This window comes from Anthonomus grandis, chromosome 8 (genome assembly GCF_022605725.1).
Source record: "Anthonomus grandis grandis chromosome 8, icAntGran1.3, whole genome shotgun sequence".
In the NCBI taxonomy this organism is placed as follows: Eukaryota; Metazoa; Arthropoda; class Insecta; order Coleoptera; family Curculionidae; genus Anthonomus; species Anthonomus grandis.
Genome location: NC_065553.1, coordinates 11,574,074 through 11,595,666, shown reverse-complemented (window position 1 = coordinate 11,595,666; position 21,593 = coordinate 11,574,074). Strand labels below are relative to the sequence as shown.

The following is a 21,593-nucleotide window of genomic DNA, read 5'->3' as shown; positions in this document are numbered from 1 at the left end:
TCTGAGAATTCTGCAAATTAAAAGATTCCCCGATTGACTCATTTATATAAAGGCTCTCAACAACAAAGCTTACTGGCTTATCGGTGGATCTTTCGTAAGTGGCTTAAAGGAATTCGACAAAATAAGCTGAATTTTATACAAGCAAATCCATGTTTTCTTGTAGTAGTAGGATAATGCTCTACATGAGTTTGGCAAATTCCGATGTCGGCAAATTCCTAAAGCTAAAATGCCTTTAAGGTGGACAAAAAAAAACGTTATTTAGGGATCATTTTAGATTTAAAAGAACAATTTTTCATTATACCTAAGACCGTATTTATATATTTTTTTTATATTGCTAGGAAATAACATTATTATAAAACTTGGAACACACAACAGTCCTTTATTATCTTTGCATTTGCAATTAAAAAAAATGTTTTCGTTTTTTTTATCAATGTTTTCTACAAAAAAAAAACATATAACAATTCAAATCAGTTTAAGTTTTCAGTCTTAAGAACTAATGTTATAAAAGCGATAATAGAGAAATATGAAACGCTAAAACGAGTTAAAAGCCAACCTACAATGAACTGAAACAAAAAGTTAGTGAGCGAAACAAACAAAAAAATTAAACATTTTTTTGTACCAAAATACTGAGAATAAAATTTATTTTAGAGAAAAAAAATAAAGAGCAACATGAAAATATAAAGAACAAAAATTAAAAGGAATAGTAAATGAGTATAAAGTGATTAAATAGTGATCTAATATTGGGAAGACGGGTGGAATATATTAATTATATGCTAATATAATATAATCTTTTCAAAATATAAAAAGCTAGAAAGTCCTTAAGATGAATAAAATGTAGGTAGTAAATTTATTTTTTAATATCTGCTGCTATATATTTATGTAATATCAATATTTTTTCCAAAAAAAGCACAATATTAAATTTGTAAGATAAATAATGTAAAAACCATCAAAAACTATTTTTTTTGAAATAATTAACATTTATTGACAAAAGCACCAATTAAAATTTCCATAAAATGAAAACAGAAGTAAATATTTTATTGTTAATATTTAGTTTCCTTTACTTTATTCACAATATTGAAGAGTCACAATTTTATGGTATCTTCATACCATCCTCTTAAGAGCCCTCTTAAAAGTTGGAAAAGTCTTGGCTCTCTTTATTCTACATGGGAGGTGATTAAAAATTTTGAGAGATGTAATTTCCGGACCATCCTGTACCTGTGACAACTGGGTAAAAGGGATGTATAATTTATCTGCATTTCGAGTTTTATTAAAATTAAGTATATTATAAAATAAGAAAAAGATTATGGAAAAAATAAGAAATGGAGAAATGCAGTCTAAAATAGCAAAAGACAAATTAAAATAAACCCGCAATATCGAGAACTGTTTCTTATTTTAATAGAAGGGGTACTTTGGAAAGAGTTCTAAAAAGTGGCAGGAAAAGAAAAACGAATGGTATAGTAGATAAGAAATATAAAGAGATTGTTTCTGCAAGATCCCTTTATTAGTGCTTCTTGAGTTAAGCAGCAGTTAGGACTTGTTTCAATGTCGGTAAGCACTATAATACGCAGACTTAAGAAAGCTAGTTTAGAGACTCCGCAAAAAAGCCATTTATCTCAAAGGAAAACAGAGAGTCTAGACTTTGATTTGCAAAAGACCATCTTAACTGAACTTGCCATAAATGGAAAACGGTAGTATTTTCAGACGAAAGTTGATTTAAACTATTTAGATCCAATGGTATTTTCTGAGTTAGGAGACTGGTGAATGAAAGATTTAACCCTAAGTATACGCGACCCACCGTAAAACATGGTGGTGGTGTAATGTTTTATGGTTGTGGTGGTTGCTTGAGCAGGTTTGGTATGGGTACAAAAAGAGGTTTACAAGAGACTCAGACCAACACCACACAGATATCTTAATGCTTTTTTCTGAATAGTAAAAATGATGTTAATGAGTCGTTTGGAGCACAAACCCCAAAATGGCAACCCATAACGGATATAAGAGTCTATTAAGGCAAAATAAATTAAATAAGCAAAAAATCCTCCCAAATCATGCCTGGCCACCCTGCCAAAACAACCAGAAGAAAGTTTAGCAGTGAGGCCCAAAACATAGTTGTCAAGCTTTAAATTCCCATCAATGAAGAGGCCCAGAAATCCACAATACTCTCCACCATGTAAGAGTGAGGATTTTTTTGTTATCTCAGTACTCTGGAATGCATTAAAAGGGGTGAGGCTGGGCCCTGAAAATGAATGTTGGTGTCAAGGTAAATTTCCTCTAAATGTCCAGATTTCTAAGACCAGGACTGCAAATGCCTCCAAAACCATAACAGTCGAGCTTCTGAAGCAGAATTTCTTGGCTAATACAACTAAAAATGATGGGTCACAAAAGATTGCTGACAAAGACACCAATGCCATTTATTTGGGGATTTAGATCATTCAAGAAATTTTAAATAGTACTGTATATATTTTTCATTTTTATATTTCTGTATTTGTACTCTCTTGAAAGCCATACTGAAAGTATCTATATCATTTGAGGTAAGACAAAATTTTACCTTTTTTAAAATCTTAGAAAAACGTAGAAATTTTTTAATCTAATTTTTGTACATATGATTATTAATAATTAGATTGATTCCCCTTTAGGTTTAAAAAACCTATACATATATTTGTATTATCCAAACTTTTAATGCTTCCAGATACTTTTACAACTATTTATAAAACTTTCCATTAATTAGATGTGCTAGAAATTTTAATGCATTTGAACTTGCAAATTCCAGCGACTTATAATGTATTTATGCAACATTAAGGTAACTTAATGTTTACTTCTCATTAGTATTTCATTCCTTTTTATATATCTTTAGCATTATCATAGGTTCTTACTTTTTTGTACTTTGATTTTCATACATTCATTTCATACCTACTTCCACATTGAATGTTATAATTTGAGATATTTAAATTCAGTAAAATACTATTTATTCTTGTTTACTTGTTAATTGGTTTCTATTCATCTGTGCTTTTCGTTTTTGGATAATTAGCTCTATCTGTTGAAAAGTCTTTGCAATAGATAAATAAATAAAACATATAACTGCGTCAAAATCTTTGCACGCCTAAGAAAACTTAAAATTAAAGAATAATTGAATTAAAAAAATTATAAATTAAAACGTTCATCATATATAAATCAACTTTTCCAAATATCCTATTTAAAAAATAGTAATTCATCGTAGGTTTACTTTAATATTATTACATTTATTACATTACCATTTGATTTAATTTTTATATTTTTATAAATGCAAAATAAAGACGAAATAAATGCGCCAACATAATTGATCTAAAATAGCAACGAAATCAATCTAGACTGACAAAGTAACTCTAATAGCAAGTCAATAAAATAATTAAAAGTTATTGAACTGTTTTATGTTAGATATCACAGAAATTATGTTATTTATTTAGTGGCAAGAAAAACGACAGCTTACCAATCACATTATCCGATCATCAAAATTCAACTGAATTATTCAAAAAAATTTAACCAAAAAAAAATGGCGTCGACATCTGCCGTCACTTAATGCACAATAAAACAGACAACTGTTTCCGAATGTTTACACGCGTAAAACTCATTAGTAAATACATTAACAGTTTTATGGAGTTCATTAAGAACCGAAGAACCAAAGAACCAGAAGGAATCCCCATTTTGTCCCGCTTAGGTGACAGCCATTGATTTAATCTGACTTTCAAAGAAACCGCTTTGGCGTTTTTTTTCCAATCTAGATTCATTAATTTTCGGTTTATAAGATTGATTTGCAGCAGGTGAAATTATCGTTTTGGTCAGTGGGATTTAACGAAGAAAAAAATATAATGAAGAATTTGTGAATCTAATAAGTTTTTTATTTATAAATTTTTTTGCGAAAATGTACTTTCATCTTTGTCGTCCTTTTCCAAAAATGATCCGGCATAAAAGAGAGCCTAAATAAACTCCCTGATTATTTTAGGATATGTCAAAAGGGCCGCTCGCAAAGGGCTGTCGAAGGAAATCAATAATTTAAACCCGCGGGGCCCAGTTTGCTTTTTTTTTTGGGGGCGAATAAGACGTCCGTCGATTCGGAATTAGAAAACAAACGCAATGTTGTCAAGTTGAGCCCTTAGAATAAAGAAAAATAAATATATTAATGTCAATAACTACCTTGCTCCTTAGATAAAAAATTGTTTGTTAATAGTAAGCTGTTAGAGGTTCATTGTTGGTGCCAAAGAGGTGGCCAGTTAAAAAATTAAGAGAGAAAAAAATTCTCACGGATCATCATTATCAGCTCGTTCATTGATAATCCCTTAGAGGCTTTAAGATAATACATAGCCAACATAAACCTGAAAAGTTTGACAAGATATGCACATTCATGAATGAATCAGATAATAATAGCCTAAAACTAGTATCAAAGATTAATAATAACTCTCTAGCTTTAACAGCCGCCTTGTTCAAAAATAAACTGGATAAATATTGTTCAAAAGAGCTGACAATAAACAGTTGGAACTTAGATGTTCTTAAATCCCTTGAACTAATTAACTTTATTTTGTCAAACACGTCAACCTCATAACATTTCAATGTGAAAACCTTTCAATTTGTCAATTTTCGACTAGGATATTTAAAATTGTTTTAGGGTTAATATTGCTAAATAGAAATGTACAATTTACAGAACTATTCAATAATTTAAAAGTGAGAAAAAGCCCATACATTTTCTGATCAAACTAATTCATAAATCTATTCTGAAACAGTTCTATGCTCATATCAACTTGGTTACCAAACAACTAAGGCGTATATTAGATCTTAGAAGGGCATAATGTAATAGCTAGTGCTTTAGGAGAAACATCTTTACAAGATCTAAATAAAACCAAACATTCGCAGGGCTTTGAAACTTATAACTTGATATTAGTTCCTTCAAGAAATTATTTAAAAAAAATAATCTTAGGTCCTTTACGGCCTCAATTAACTGTAATCTACACTGGCTGATTGGCAGACGATTGGCCCTTTGAATTCTATTGATCAGAAAACCCTTTTAAATTCTGAGAGAGTCCAACAGAATTCAATTGGCAGTCAGCAGTTTTTGAGGTTAACTTTATCAAACGCCTCGGAAAATAAGTACTATTAATTATATAAACCTAATGACTTCCAAGACCTTGAACCCATTAAGGATTAAATTAATTATATTCAAAATCTAATTACATAGTTGTCAGTTTTAGGCTCCTAAGTGATATATTTGGAGCAATTGGTTAGTTTTTCCCTCTAAAAGATTTTCGTTTTTGAGGTGTAACATATGGTCACACTAGACAATACGGTTTGTGCGAAAAAGTAAAACTACTTTTCATATTTTATATTATTTTATTATCCATATTATTGAGTATGAAAACTAACAAAACACTGTACACATAGTCCAACCTGACATTTCTTGCATTGAGTGCATCCAACGCTGGTACATTTCTCATCTGCGCGTCATCTTCTTTTTTTATTTGGAACTTCTTCGACAAAATGTCTGAACATACCTGAATTTAAGAGATTCGCATGAATTTTTTGATGAAGATAGGGAAGGATCAGCACCTTTAGGAGAAATTCCGTACTTTTTTAGGTAACGCTGGCCAATATACCTTCTTAAAGGTTAGATGAGATAAATTGTTTCCTTTTTTTTCATTAGGATTCATAAATTTTGCATACATGCATCCATCATGTAGGTAGACAATACCATATTTTTTTCTGATGTTCCTATATTTATGTCCATTTGATAAAAGGATTGTACTATGCTATAAGATTTGGACGTGGAATTCCAACTTTCTTCTTTACAGCCAAAGAATATCTACTTGCCATTATTTCAGGATGAATGCCATGAATTGAAGAGGAAACAGTTACAATTGCGTTATCCATTCATCTTGCTAACATTAATCCTTATTCCATATCCATTGCAAAATCATAATCACCTCGAAGTTTTTTTATTTCATTTCATTTATAATGGGACAATAGTGTTGAAGAAATCGCCCTCTGATAAGGTTCACAATTGGTATTGTTTTGTTAACTAATCGGATATATTCAATTTCGCGTTGTGTTTATAATGCAAATATCTTTTTATTTGCAAGAATCTATTAATGCGCATTGAGTTATATATAAGACTATTGCGTACATCTTTGCCATTGCCCCAATATAATTTTTTCCCTGGCACTACACAGGAATTAGAAGACTCGCACCTCATTTCACCCGACGTAATTTTTGGGTCATTGTTATTCAAAAATTGGGCATCGTTACGTGATTTATCAATCAGACGATCTTTCACAATTTGGTCCCTAAAAAGAATAAAACAATCCACAGGGCACAACATTTTGAGTAGTAAGGTTTAGGAACAGAATGTCTGGTTACACGTAAATCATCTTCTTTCGTCCAATTCCATTCAATAGATTTGTTAATAAAATGGCTAAGTAGAAGGTTGTCGGTATGTCAAATTATTGACAAGACCACCATGGTGGCTTCCGTCGGCAGAATCTTTATCCGATTGCAAATGGTTATCGGGTAACTCAATAAAAACATGATCGAATTTAGCGTCTTTTCAAAATCTTATGCTTCTAAGGTATCTGTCAGTTTTTTAAGAGTCAGTCTAAAAATAAAAAGTATTAACTTAAATATTTTGACTAATATTTTATGTAAAATAAGGAGGTCAAATTACTAGTATAACAGCTAGTAAATATTAGCTCGTAAAATACAAATTTTTAAGTGTAACTAAAATAACATAACATTACAGCCACTCTATCATAAAATATTTAATTTACATAGTCCTGTGGTTGTAACCTTTGGTATGACACTCAAATCACGAGACAGCCTATTAACCAAAACTCTTTATTTCACTCTTCTGTTCTTTAAACTGTCTCGTGATTTAATTTACAGTAAAAAAAATATTTATAAGACTGTTAAAGATAATACTTACGGTTTAGAAGTACTCATTTTTGCACACACAAAAATAAACGTCTTATAAAAGCACCAATTGTTTGCCAAATTAGAATTTTACACTAATGTATAGTTTGAAGATACTATACAGCCTACAAAAGTCGGCTAACTCTTAACCATATTATTTTTATATTACTCGACCTGTTTAAATTGAATACTTGCCGTAAACATACGGTCCCGATAGTACTTAATGGGCTAATAAAGTAGTCTTATAGTCCAGATTACCGGTGAAAAAAATCCTCTGAACAACAAAAACATTACTAATAATTGTGTCATACACTCACCGAAGTCTCGTTAGTATATTGTAACTTTATCAAGCTTATAAAATAATATGTTTTACAAATGCATATCCATCAATTATAATCATTTTTCCTTTAACAGTCTACTATATACACAAGGCAATAACTCACAGAATAGTTACAATAACTAAGAAATAGTTGCCTAATACAAGGAGACGAAATCAGTCAAACAATAATTTTTTTTTTCAATATTATAAATCGTCCTAAGAATAGTTTCCAATGAAGCCTTGGAAGTACTGCTTAGTCACACAAATGTGAAATATTGAAAATGAAAACTTTTTATATTTTAATCAAGAGACAAACATATACATAAGACAAACATAATATCATAAAAAGTGCAAAAAGTAAAGTGAGCAAAGGTTAAACATTCATAAGAAAGTTTAACCTCCTAGAAAGTACAGTTTATATAAACTAAAAGCTATCTTGTAATTTTACCGATTATTTAATTAAACAAAAAAATCAATTAATTTTGACGAAATTCCACTTGCTTTCTCCAACCTGTTCAAAGTCAGTGAATTCACACCCTCACATGCTCTAAGATATGCTGAATGAATTTGGCAACGTCGATGATCATTTTTAACTGCTGTCCCGTGCGTGACTCATTTTTTTCCTACCCTTATTAACAGGGCTGAATATCTGTACATAAAAAATGCAACCCTCCCACATAAGGAAGGCTGTCTGTCTAATTTATCGCAAAGCTTTCTTTTTTTTTTCGTTTTAAAGGGGAGCGGATCTATCAAAACGAATTTATTTTTGGGGGTGCTATAATGATAGAAGTGTATGCTATAGAAGAAAATTCAGATACTTTAACATGTTTTAGGTGCAGATATTTATATATTCCGGAATGACCAACCTTTAAAATCACTTATGAGAATGGTGTTTTTTTTTTAAATAGTAAGCTAGGAATGTGTATTCTATTAGTTTTATAAAAATCGTTGTGTTGGGATTATCATTTTTAATCCGAAAAGATAACAAGGCAGTTTAGTTTCAAAGGTAAAACAAAGTGTTTTTTCCGAAAAGTAGACAAAATATTAAAATCATTGCTGAGTTGAAATATTTATTTACAGACAATATCATGTAGGAATACTAATATAAAATACACACCAAAAATGAGGTTAAAAAAGGTATCACAAAATTAAAATAGGTATATATAATATACTACTAAAACACCAATAGATGTAATAAGGTGCCAAGACAGATATAAGGTAACACTGGAAATTTAGGAATTCTTCTAGAAGATACAATGGAAATTTTTTATGTGGCATTTGAACTCTTTTATATATTTTTTTTTCACAGGATAAAGCGCTTATTAAATAGTTTAATATCCATATTATATGGTTTATTTTGACACTTCCCTAAGTGACAATATATAAGAACATTTTGTTTCTGGTGTCATAATCATATCTATCTTGATAAGTAGCAAAATTACCATTAACCTTAATGTAAAGAAGGTTTCCAAAATATATAAACAAGGGAGTATCAATATGCTTAATTGGGTAACAGAATCTTGGCAGTCCTGCCTACAGCCTATAATACCAAACAAAATTTAAATCCAAAAACCCTCTGTAAATAAGGGGATCCTTCCTATATTAATCCACTATAAGCGATAACGTTTTGGAAAATGTCAAAGAACGCGGTTCTCAAGATATAAGTAGAAACACACCCATATAGATTACGATTTTCCATTTTAATTTTAGATCCAGGAGGATGCCAGACAACTGATGATGGTTTTTTAGTTTCTGCGGTTTTTCTTAAATATAAAGATCATATTTTGGGTCTTATCTTAGTTCAACAGAAGCTTGTTTGCCAGAAACCAGTCGTCAATCTGTTTTTTCGCCTCAGATCGTTTTGCAAGTGCTTCTGCTTCAGATTTAGCAAATGCAGTCGTATCGATAGCAAAAGTTGCAGATCCCCATACTTGCCTTCAAATTTTTCATCAAATTAATGATACTTTAATTTTTGTAATAATAGTTCGTGAGACATACAATCACCGAATAAGGCAGAGAAATAGAGCCGGTCCTCATACCCATACATGTTATGCAAAAGTTCGACCATAACATTGGTATTTTTACCCTATCTAAAGCTGAACTGGCTGTAAATAAGTCATTGGGCTCAACAAAGTTAACAATTTGATTAACAACAACTTTTGCAAACTTTTTTGAAACAATTGGAAGCAAAGAAATAGGCCTGTAGTTATCCACACAGTTGTTATCGCCTTTTTAAAAACTGGTGACCTTGCTTCAAGCTAGATAAAAAGACTTGCTCACGTATATACATATTAATAGAATGATTAGGGTCAGCAATAAAATAGGATGAACAATTTCTGAGGGAATGAGAAAGCAAGTCGATTAGTTTGGGATAATACACCTTTTAAATCACTACAGAGATAATATTTTATTACTGCCTATTTTTTTACTGGCCCAGGATAATAAATATTGTATTATTTATGAAGCAATAAACATAGATACCTTGTCGATAAGTTTAAAAATAACTGCAAAGATAAATATTTTTTTAAAGGCAGCAAAATTTATAAGGTTTTAACTGGTTTCAGATCGTAAAAAATTTGAAATTTTGCTTAAATAAAATATTTAATTTATAATTTTCAAAGAGAAACAGAGAAAAGGCAACACATTATTGTTTATTGTTGTGAATTTTTGAATTATTATAGTTAAAAATAATCACTGCTAAGATAAATATTTTATTATATCCAAATAGATAAGTCAATTTAACTTTTTTTGTACTTTGGGACAAGGCGCTTTCAAAATCACCACTGCGATAAAATAAGTTTATCATTTTTGGTTTTTTTTTAAGTCAATAAGGAAACAACTATTTTCTTTATTTTTATTTAATATTTTAAACCTATTTCTTATTATTCATTTTTAAGGTATGAAAGGAACAAAATTTAATTTTTACTGAATCTAGAGAGACGAAAGGATTATTATTTATTTGAAGATAATAGCGGAAAAACCGTGCAAAAATTGACTTCTCTTCTTCAACCTCATATATTTCACGATAAAGTTTACGTCGCTGTAATTAATTATAAGTAAGGATGTAACAAATAAAGTGCTTAACGAATGGGGAAATTTTAAAATCTAAAACCAGTTTAAATAGGCAAGAATTAAGAAAGTACAAATATTTCACCTCATGCCAAAAGCCCATTTTATCGCTTACTTGCCACTAATAGTTTCAAAGTTTATCTTCAGAAGTTAAACTCTTATCAGCTAAAATTATGCATAATAAACAAATTACAGCAGTCTCTTAAATTATTATGCAAAAAAGCAAAACAAAACAATGTGCCAAAGCAGTGATATGACTAATAAAATATAAACGTGCTTAAAAATCACAAATACTTGTTACTGACCTGTCCTACAGAGGTCAGTATTGGTCCGTAGTCGCAAGGCGTGGATTCATAGGCTGAAATTCGAAAAAACTGATTCAATTTATATGGAATTATTAATTTTAATTTAGGATTAGCAATTTTTAAGCACGTTTACGAAAGAGTATTGGTAAAAAATAAATAGAAGTAAGTTGCCGCCTGTTGTTTATACAGTTATAATCTAAACATGCTTAAAATTAGATTATTTAAACAGTTTTAAATCCAGCAATTTAGACTTCAACAATCCGAACACACGTGGCATTTTCTTTTACATTCATATATTCCTTCCTAGGCAAATAACGTATGTATATCAATCACAAATTTGAAACACTGTTACCTCTCAGGTAAAAAAATACCATTCAAAGAAAAACCCTCTGGTAGAGAATAAGTCTTGAATGAGTGGACAAAACCTTGGGTCGTATAGAACCTTTAACAGGGGTTTCTTCTTAGAATTTGATATATTAGTTTAATTTGACAGATCTCGTGGCCTACCGGGGTGCGTCTGTTGGCAAGTAACCAAATATTTACCAATAAATTAACAAGGATTTGAATAAAAACTTTTTTTTTTCTCAAAAGCCTCAAACTCAATCTAAGGTAAGATTTATTGCGATCGAAGAAATTGAGTTCGTATAATGGCGTGAGATGTTCCCGAGACAATAGACAATAAAAAATAAATTATAAGCGAACGTTTAAGAGTCCGTTACGTTTATTTAATACCGGTTAATCATGCAACGATTCCAACATTTAAATATAAATCGGCCCGTACACGTTGGTACGCTGATTCAAATCCCCCCTTACCCACCTTAGGCCCCCCCAGGCGCTCTAAGGCCATTTACTTAAGGGCGAAACTTTTTTCATGTTCCATGATAACGATTTAATTTTTCTCGGCTGTCAGAAGTGGGATCGACTAGGGTCAGGAGCCACTCGAATTGGATTTAAACACGAGATTTTCTTTCTAAAAATATGCTTTGTCGTAAAAATTGTTAATATTTGTTCGTCAAACTGTCAGATATTTAATAAAAAAGTTTTGGGTCGAATAAAAAAGCCTTGTTTAATGTCGTGGGGTTACTTAAGTTAAGGGAATCGTGATGAATGTATTTTTTGTACCTTTTTTTGGTTGTTCTTTTTTTTTAAATAGGACATCTCTAGCACGATACTGAATTTAACAATTTACTCCTCAAAATTAGAAAAAAACCCACATTTACACTATATACTTTCAACATTTAAATTATTCATTATTTAATAACAATTTCAATATATTGGGGTTCTATTCACTTGCTAAAACATTTTAACTAATTGTTTTAATTCTTCTTTCTTGGGTACCTCTCCACTTATTATATATTAAATCTAGTTTCAGATCATCATTGCTATTAACTTTATTTTACTTAATTTGCCACCACTCTGAAAGGTTCTATTAAGCTACAGTTCTACTTTATCAATGCTTCCTTTTCCGTTTATCTTTCCTTGCATTCTCTAGTAACTTTCTTTCTTTTATGGTGTATATAATACTCCATATTCTTTACACATTTATTTGCTGTTTTTCTGTCTGTTCATGATATCTTGAGCATCCCTTTATAACAACATATTTGGAACGACTACAATTTATTTATGTGTTCTTGTTTCAGTATCCCGCTTTCCAGTCCCTAATATAATATTAAAAACACATAGCACCATAATATTCTTATACTTAGTTCTATTGTAAGGCTTCTCGAATAGAGGATTGTGTTCAGTTTTACAAACGCATTTCTTGCTGTTTATATCCTATTTCTTATTTTTGTTGTTTGGTGATTATTTTCTGTAATCCAGATGCCCAGTATTTGTGTTTTCGTACTCTTTCTATTTGTCCATCCAGTAAATTTATTAGTTATAATGTTTAATAACACCAACAGTAACGTTTTGAACAATATGCGATTCGCTGATGATACTATTGTAAAGGCAGATAATCTCAAAGATCTCCAAAGACACTTATGTTAAATAATATATGTAAATTCCTAGAGTCTAAAAATGAATCTTAAAAAAACTAACTAAGTTTACGGTCATAACCAAACAAGAAAATATCCAAGGTAACCTTGTCATAGATGATACACCTATAGAGAGAGTAAGAAAATATGAATATATGGGTAGTTAGATAACAGAAACGTTGGACCAGTCAGTTGAAATAAGATCCCGAATAGAGGTAGCAAGAGTAGCATTCCTCAAATTACAAAAATTTCTATGTAGTAATTTTCTACATAGAAATATCTCGGCTTCTATGGGAGCTATCGGGAAAATTCCAACGGTTTTGTCTTGGTTCTGTCGTAGCTTTTACGATAGCCGAGATATGACGTTTTTGATGCCCATTTTTGGCCTCAAAAACGGACGTCGAAAACGACTTTTTCAGGATTTTCAAAGTGCTCTCATTCCCTTAGTTCTGCTCGGATCCTGTTATAACCCGGTGTTTTCGTAATCAAGGTGACCGAAATAAGACGCTGGTATACTTAGTTTGATTTCGAAAAAAATCAATTTTTGGTGAAAACATTCGATACGGGGGGGTATACCCGAAAAATGAAAAATTCCAAACTTTGAAGGTGGATATCTCGGCTTCTATGGGAGCTATCGAGAAAATTCCAACGGTTGTGTCTTAGTTTTGTCGTTCTGAATCCAACGATAGTATCCGCAAAGTCGTAGCTCTTCTAATAGCTGAGATATGGCATTTTTGATGCCCATTTTTGGCCTCAAAAACGGACGTCGAAAACGACTTTTTCAGGATTTTCAAAGTGCTCTCATTCCCTTAGTTCTGCTCGGATCCTGTTGTAACCCGGTGTTTTCATAATCTAGGTGACCCAAATAAGACGCTGGTATACTTAGTTTGATTTCGAAAAAAATCAATTTTTGGTGAAAAAATTTGATACGGGGGGGTATACCCGAAAAATAAAAAAATCCAAACTTTGAAGGTCAATATCTCGGCTTCTATGGGAGCTATCAAGAAAATTCCAACGGTTTTGTCTTAGTTTTGTCGTTCTAAATCCAACGAGAGTATCCGCAAAGTCGTAGCTCTTCTAATAGCTGAGATATGGCATTTTTGATGCCCATTTTTGGCCTCAAAAACGGACGTCGAAGACGACTTTTTCAGGATTTTCAAAGTGGTCTCATTCCCTTAGTTCTGCTCGGATCCTGTTATAACCCGGTGTTTTCATAATCTAGGTGACCCAAATAAGACGCTGGTATACTTAGTTTGATTTTGAAAAAAATCAGTTTTTGGTGAAAAAATTCGATACGGGGGGGTATACCCAAAAAATAAAAAAATCCAAACTTTGAAGGTCAATATCTCGGCTTCTATGGGAGCTATCAAGAAAATTCCAACGGTTTTGTCTTAGTTTTGTCGTTCTAAATCCAACGAGAGTATCCGCAAAGTCGTAGCTCTTCTAATAGCTGAGATATGGCATTTTTGATGCCCATTTTTGGCCTCAAAAACGGACGTCGAAAACGACTTTTTCAGGGTTTTCAAAGTGCTCTCATTCCCTTAGTTCTGCTCGGATCCTGTTATAACCCGGTGTTTTCATAATCTAGGTGACCCAAATAAGACGCTGGTATACTTAGTTTGATTTCGAAAAAAATCAATTTTTGGTGAAAAAATTCGATACGGGGGGGTATACCCGAAAAATAAAAAAATCCAAACTTTGAAGGTCAATATCTCGGCTTCTATGGGAGCTATCGAGAAAATTCCAACGGTTTTGTCTTAGTTTTGTCGTTCTAAATCCAACGACAGTATCCGCAAAGTCGTAGCTCTTCCAATAGCTGAGATATGGCATTTTTGATGCCCATTTTTGGCCTCAAAAACGGACGTCGAAAACGACTTTTTCAGGATTTTCAAAGTGCTCTCATTCCCTTAGTTCTGCTCGGATCCTGTTATAACCCGGTGTTTTCGTAATCTAGGTGACCCAAATAAGACGCTGGTATACTTAGTTTGATTTCGAAAAAAATCAATTTTTGGTGAAAAAATTCGATACGGGGGGGTATACCCGAAAAATAAAAAAATCCAAACTTTGAAGGTCAATATCTCGGCTTCTATGGGAGCTATCGAGAAAATTCCAACGGTTTTGTCTTAGTTTTGTCGTTCTAAATCCAACGACAGTATCCGCAAAGTCGTAGCTCTTCCAATAGCTGAGATATGGCATTTTTGATGCCCATTTTTGGCCTCAAAAACGGACGTCGAAAATGACTTTTTCAGGATTTTCAAAGTGCTCTCATTCCCTTAGTTCTGCTCGGATCCTGTTATAACCCGGTGTTTTCGTAATCTAGGTGACCCAAATAAGACGCTGGTATACTTAGTTTGATTTCGAAAAAAATCAATTTTTGGTGAAAAAATTCGATACGGGGGGGTATACCCGAAAAATAAAAAAATCCAAACTTTGAAGGTCAATATCTCGGCTTCTATGGGAGCTATCGAGAAAATTCCAACGGTTTTGTCTTAGTTTTGTCGTTCTTAATCTAACGACAGTATCCGCAAAGTCGTAGCTCTTCCAATAGCTGAGATATGACATTTTTGATGCCCATTTTTGGCCTCAAAAACGGACGTCGAAAACGACTTTTTCAGGATTTTCAAAGTGCTCTCATTCCCTTAGTTCTGCTCGGATCCTGTTATAACCCGGTGTTTTCGTAATCTAGGTGACCCAAATAAGACGCTGGTATACTTAGTTTGGTTTCGAAAAAAATCAATTTTTGGTGAAAAAATTCGATACGGGGGGGTATACCCGAAAAATAAAAAAATCCAAACTTGGAAGGTCAATATCTCGGCTTCTATGGGAGCTATCGAGAAAATTCCAACGGTTTTGTCTTAGTTTTGTCGTTCTAAATCTAACGACAGTATCCGCAAAGTCGTAGCTCTTCCAATAGCTGAGATATGACATTTTTGATGCCCATTTTTGGCCTCAAAAACGGACGTCGAAAACGACTTTTTCAGGATTTTCAAAGTGCTCTCATTCCCTTAGTTCTGCTCGGATCCTGTTATAACCCGGTGTTTTCGTAATCTAGGTGACCCAAATAAGACGCTGGTATACTTAGTTTGATTTCGAAAAAAATCAATTTTTGGTGAAAAAATAAGATACGGGGGGGTATACCCGAAAAATAAAAAAATCCAAACTTTGAAGGTCAATATCTCGGCTTCTATGGGAGCTATCGAGAAAATTCCAACGGTTTTGTCTTAGTTTTGTCGTTCTAAATCCAACGAGAGTTTTCGCAAAGTCGTAGCTCTTCCAATAGCTGAGATATGACATTTTTGATGCCCATTTTTGGCCTCAAAAACGGACGTCGAAAACGACTTTTTCAGGATTTTCAAAGTGCTCTCATTCCCTTAGTTCTGCTCGGATCCTGTTATAACCCGGTGTTTTCGTAATCTAGGTGACCCAAATAAGACGCTGGTATACTTAGTTTGAATTCGAAAAAAATCAATTTTTGGTGAAAAAATTCGATACGGGGGGGTATACCCGAAAAATGAAAAATTCCAAACTTTGAAAGTGGATATCTCGGCTTCTATGGGAGCTATCGAGAAAATTCCAACGGTTTTGTCTTAGTTTTGCCGTTCTGAATCCAACGAGAGTATCCGCAAAGTCGTAGCTCTTCTAATAGCTGAGATATGGCATTTTTGATGCCCATTTTTGGCCTCAAAAACGGACGTCGAAAACGACTTTTTCAGGATTTTCAAAGTGCTCTCATTCCCTTAGTTCTGCTCGGATCCTGTTATAACCCGGTGTTTTCGTAATCTAGGTGACCCAAATAAGACGCTGGTATACTTAGTTTGATTTCGAAAAAAATCAATTTTTGGTGAAAAAATTCGATACGGGGGGGTATACCCGAAAAATAAAAAAATCCAAACTTTGAAGGTCAATATCTCGGCTTCTATGAGAGCTATCGAGAAAATTCCAACGGTTTTGTCTTAGTTTTGTCGTTCTAAATCCAACGAGAGTATCCGCAAAGTTGTAGCTCTCCTAATAGCTGAGATATGGCATTTTTGATGCCCATTTTTGGCCTCAAAAACGGACGTCGAAAACGACTTTTTCAGGATTTTCAAAGTGCTCTCATTCCCTTAGTTCTGCTCGGATCCTGTTATAACCCGGTGTTTTCGTAATCTAGGTAACCCAAATAAGACGCTCGTATACTTAGTTTGATTTCGAAAAAAATCAATTTTTGGTGAAAAAATTCGATACGGGGGGGTATACCCGAAAAATGAAAAATTCCAAACTTTGAAGGTCGATATCTCGGCTTCTATGGGAGCTATCGAGAAAATTCCAACGGTTTTGTCTTAGTTTTGTCGTTCTGAATCCAACGAGACATAAAGACTGTAAAATAATGTAACTAAATATATAATATAAAATAGAATAATATAACTGTGTGTAAATAAAAACTTATTGACATTTTTCAAAATAATAGAAAAGTAACTTTATAAATCATTCTGAAATTTCTAGGTAATGCTGAAAATATAGTTATTTTTAATAAAAGAGCCAAAAATTTCTTACTTTAAAACTAAACCTGGTGAAACAAAATACAGTCCTAAAAAAATTTGGAAAATTAATAATGAAGAGTTTGACTATAATGTAGAAGGCAGAAGCTAAATATCTCTTAAAGATGACAATAATACAACTAACACTAATAGAAAAGATGTAGCAAATTATTTTAATAATTTTTTATACAAATAGGAAAAACAATGTCGAGTAAATTTACAGCTACAAAATGATACTGTTTTATTAGTGGAGGGTGGGGCAACAGCTGGGAAAGTTCTGCAGAAAGAGCAGTTTTTGATTTTGAGAAGGTTCATCAATGGCTAGAAGAACATCACTTAACGATTAACATTGACAAGGCTAAATTTATGACTATTTATATTCTAGATCAGAACCAAATAAGTATAAATGTTTTAAAGGTGCACAAATATGAATGTTTATTTGAGGTGAAACCATGCAATTGCACCGAAACCTTGAGCAGAAAATCATGTATAAAGTACTTAGGCATTTTTATCGATTAAAATATCAAAGGACATATAGAAAGTATTAATTTCAGAATTCGTAAACTAATTTATAAATTTTATCATATTAAAAATTATATGCCTTTAAATATTTTATATATAACTTTAGCTAAATCAGTTTTTAGATATAGTATTTCAATATGGGGAGGATCTTTTTCAGTACCGTAAATGCTTTAAACATTACTCAACATTTTAAGAGTAATTCTTAAAGAACTGTCTAGATTTTCTACAAACCTTCTCTATCAAGAAGCACAAGTTTTTACAGTAAAACCATTTTATGCTAAATAGTGCTTATCTTTGTATATGAAATTCCTCTATTCTGATAGCACATAGAGAATCCAGTTTACTATACCAGAAGACAGACCGCACAATCTGTTATTGTACCTTACAAAAACTACTCAAAGATTTCTGACATACTTTGGTCTCAAACTTTTTAACTTGTATCACGTAATATAAGACATGCATAAAATAAACATCTATTTAGTAAAAAGATAAGTAAGTTGATTTGAGAAAACTTCAAGGTTTTTGTTATAATGGTGCCAAGATAGTTAAAGGTTATAAAAATTAAACGTTACTTCTCGACCAATAATATTTTTTCAATAATCTTAGTCAATAAGTGTAATGTTAGCTTGTGGTATAATATAGTTATATTAAGTATTTGTGTCTATTTTATTGAGTATTTTTATGTTTTGTCCACATAGGTGTAAATGTGTTTTTTGCTTAATCTGAAAAAAAAATTGCTTCAAATTGCTTGATAAAAATAGTTATCTGGTTTAAGTTCTGAAATTTGCAATATCAAAACCTGCACCAATTTCCAATATAATAGCATTAAAGAAAACTTCACAGAACAGGTATATTAATTTGCAAACATACAGCAAATTATCCTAAAATGTAATCCCAATCCGGAACCAAAAAAAAAACGGGACAAACATCACAATATATAAAACTCTGTGATCTTTTGTTGCGATGCGCCTTTTGTACGTGGGCGCGCAGGTAGCCGAAGGAATGCGATCCCGATCTCCGGTCGCCGTGATTCTATAAACACTGCGCGGGTGTTGGAAATTATCATTTATTTTGTCAGATTCGTTTGGGCCCGAGACAACACTACTCCGGTTCGTTATGTGTTATACGAGATTGAAAGAACTGTTTCCGCTTTATTGTCTGCACGATCTTTATGTTCCCTATATAAATAGGTAGGATTCTACTTTTGAAACTGTTCAGGGTTGAAATTAGAGAAGCGATAATAATTCATTTATTTTTAACTGTCGAAATTGCCCCGATCAGATATGTTAGGATTAGTAGGTTAGCAGAGACGGGCCTTTTTTTAAAGAATACGCATTGAAATTCACAAAACGTTTTTGGGGGGGAATAGCGTGAATACCTTAGGGTGTTTATTTAGGCTTTTGAAAAGGAAACATTAATTTACACCGAAAAAAAAACATCAATTTTTCAACTGTTTTTATTTTGAAAATTCTACTTTAAGTTATTGGATACAGTAACTCATTTGAGGGTTTTCTTTAATCATGTCACAATAAAAATGTAATCATTTTATTAATTCAATTGGAACACTGTACATTTCTTGTTGCCCCCATCAAAAATTATCGGCTGGATTAATCCACCGATCAGCAAATTTTTGATCAAGATTATCTCGAACATCAATTCCAAAATGTGCAGATACTCCATCGCATTGGAAGTATATGCCTCTTAAATTTACTTCTTCTAATAAGCATGGTAAAATATTTTGAAGCAGATCTAAATATATAATAGCGGTTACTCGTTCGGGAAAAAAATTTAGTCTAATTAAATCATCATTTATTAGTCCGTACCAAACATTTAACAAAAATTTGCATTGAAAATTAGCCAAATGAGGATTTTACCCATATATGAAGGTTTCTCGAATTAAAAACTCTGTCCTTTGTAAATTCCTTCATCAAATTTTTGAACCTCTTGTTTGGGTGTCCCATTTTGGGTACTTTTGCGGGATATCTCCGTTATTTTTAGAGATAGAGAGTTACGGTTTTCGCGATACTATACTACTTTTTCGTAAAACTAAAGATGCTGTATAGATATATTTTTTTTTATTAATAGTTTTTGAGTTATAACCCAAACTTATGTTTTTTTAAATGGAACACTCAATATATTTATAGTTCATAAAATTGGTTTTTTTTTACCTTTTGAAAAATATATAACAGTATGGAATTATTTTCAAAAATACGCAAATAACTAAGAATTTTTTAAATTAAATGCATAATTTAATAGTAGGCCATGAATAACAATAATAGAAAAATAAAAATTTACAAATTAATAACGACAAATGGGGAATTGCATAATTCCTATTTTTTTTGTAATAAAGAAACATAAAAAACAAATATATAAATTTAATAAACACTATAAGAAAAGAATTATATAACAAAACAACATTTTTACAAGAGATGTTCAAAATGACCACCATCTTCTCTGATACAAAATTGGCACATTTTTGTAATCCTTTGAATAGCATTTAAAATTATAATTTGTCTCCTTGTCAGATTTTAAAATGCGAAATGAATTGCATCTTGAAGTTCTATGAGATTATTGCATTGTCTTTTATACACTTGATTTTGTATATATGTACCACCATAAAATTATTTATTTATTTGTTAACGGTATCCACCAATTTTACAAAAATAAAATAACACAAAAGATACTAATATTAATTCAACTTAAGCTTGATAATAGTAAAACATAAATCAATGTTACCAATTAATTCAAAGAAACATGTTAATTTAATAAAATACAATTTATTTGTCATTTTTTTGTTTCTCATTATAAATAGCCATTGCCTTCCATTAAATTACGAATTTGATTATTTAAATTTAGAAAAGTGTAAGTTTTTTGCATATTTTTGAAAATAAGTCCATACTGTTATATATTTTTAAAAAGGTAAAGAAAAGGCCAATATTATGAACTATAAATATACAGGGTGTTCCATTAAAAAAAAAGTTTTGGTTAACTCAACAAATCAACGTCAACTCAAAAAATATTGATAAAAAAATATATTTACACCACTGGATTCTACGGAAAAAAATTTTATAAGAATGAACTTTTACTTTAACAAAAACTTTAAAGATAACGGAGATACGACGAGGCTCCCAAAATGCAAAAATTTCAAAAATGCCCTGTATTTTTTAAAATAAAAGGACTATGAAAATTGTGTTAACAGCATCTTTAGTTTTACGAAAAAGTGGTACAGTGTTGCGAAAACCGCAACTCTCTATCTCTAAACATAACGGAGATATCCCGCAAAAGTACCCAAAATGGGACACCTGGTACATGGAGAGGATATAAATTTTAATTTTTTATAGTTTTCCATACTCGTGACTGTGACTGTGGTATCACCAACTGGGCGGAAATTCGTCTAGTGCTAGTGATTAGATTTTCTCTTACAAGGTTGAGAATATTCTCTTCTTGAACCATAATATTAGCACCCACTCTTTCAACATGAACATCGGTTAAGGGAAACTTACCCTTCTCACATAATGTATTAAAAGTTGCGGCGAACATCTAGTGATTCGGAATTCACATCAAACAAAAATAAAATAGCTACATCAAGGTCATTTTACAATCGTCTGTCACAAAAATTCCAGACTTACTTGATTAGTTTGAAGCTTTAATTTATTGATTTTTTCAAAAATTGATTTTTTCAAATAGCAATAGTAGGTAGGTAGATATATAGCTTTCATGATGTTGTCTTTAGTACTGTTTAAATAGCTTTATAGCTTTAGTGTACACATTGCTGAAAAGGCGTGTCTACCATCTGAAGATTTTTTTTTGTACATAACCTTTGGTGAGCATTCAACATAGTTCATATTTTTCTTCAGAAATGTATGTTGTTTTTGGAAAAAAGTCTCACAATTAAGGGGCTCGTTTTTTGAAATGGTTCAATCCGACCCTGAAACTTTTTAAATGTGAAAAAGTATAG

At 31.7% G+C, this 21,593-nt stretch overlaps 1 protein-coding gene across 5 annotated transcripts in view; it reads right to left on the bottom strand.

Annotated features, from left to right (window-relative positions):
- LOC126739158 (zinc finger homeobox protein 3) overlaps positions 1-21,593 on the bottom strand; it is a 234,978-nt gene that overhangs the window by 15,769 nt on the left and 197,616 nt on the right. The window contains exon 5 of one of the 5 annotated variants that reach the window (XM_050444704.1): positions 10,621-10,673. The exons of the other annotated variants lie outside the window; for them this stretch is intronic. Coding sequence (XP_050300661.1) covers positions 10,621-10,673 — 53 coding nt within the window. The remainder of the gene's footprint in view (positions 1-10,620; positions 10,674-21,593) is intronic. 5 annotated transcript variants of the gene reach the window in all.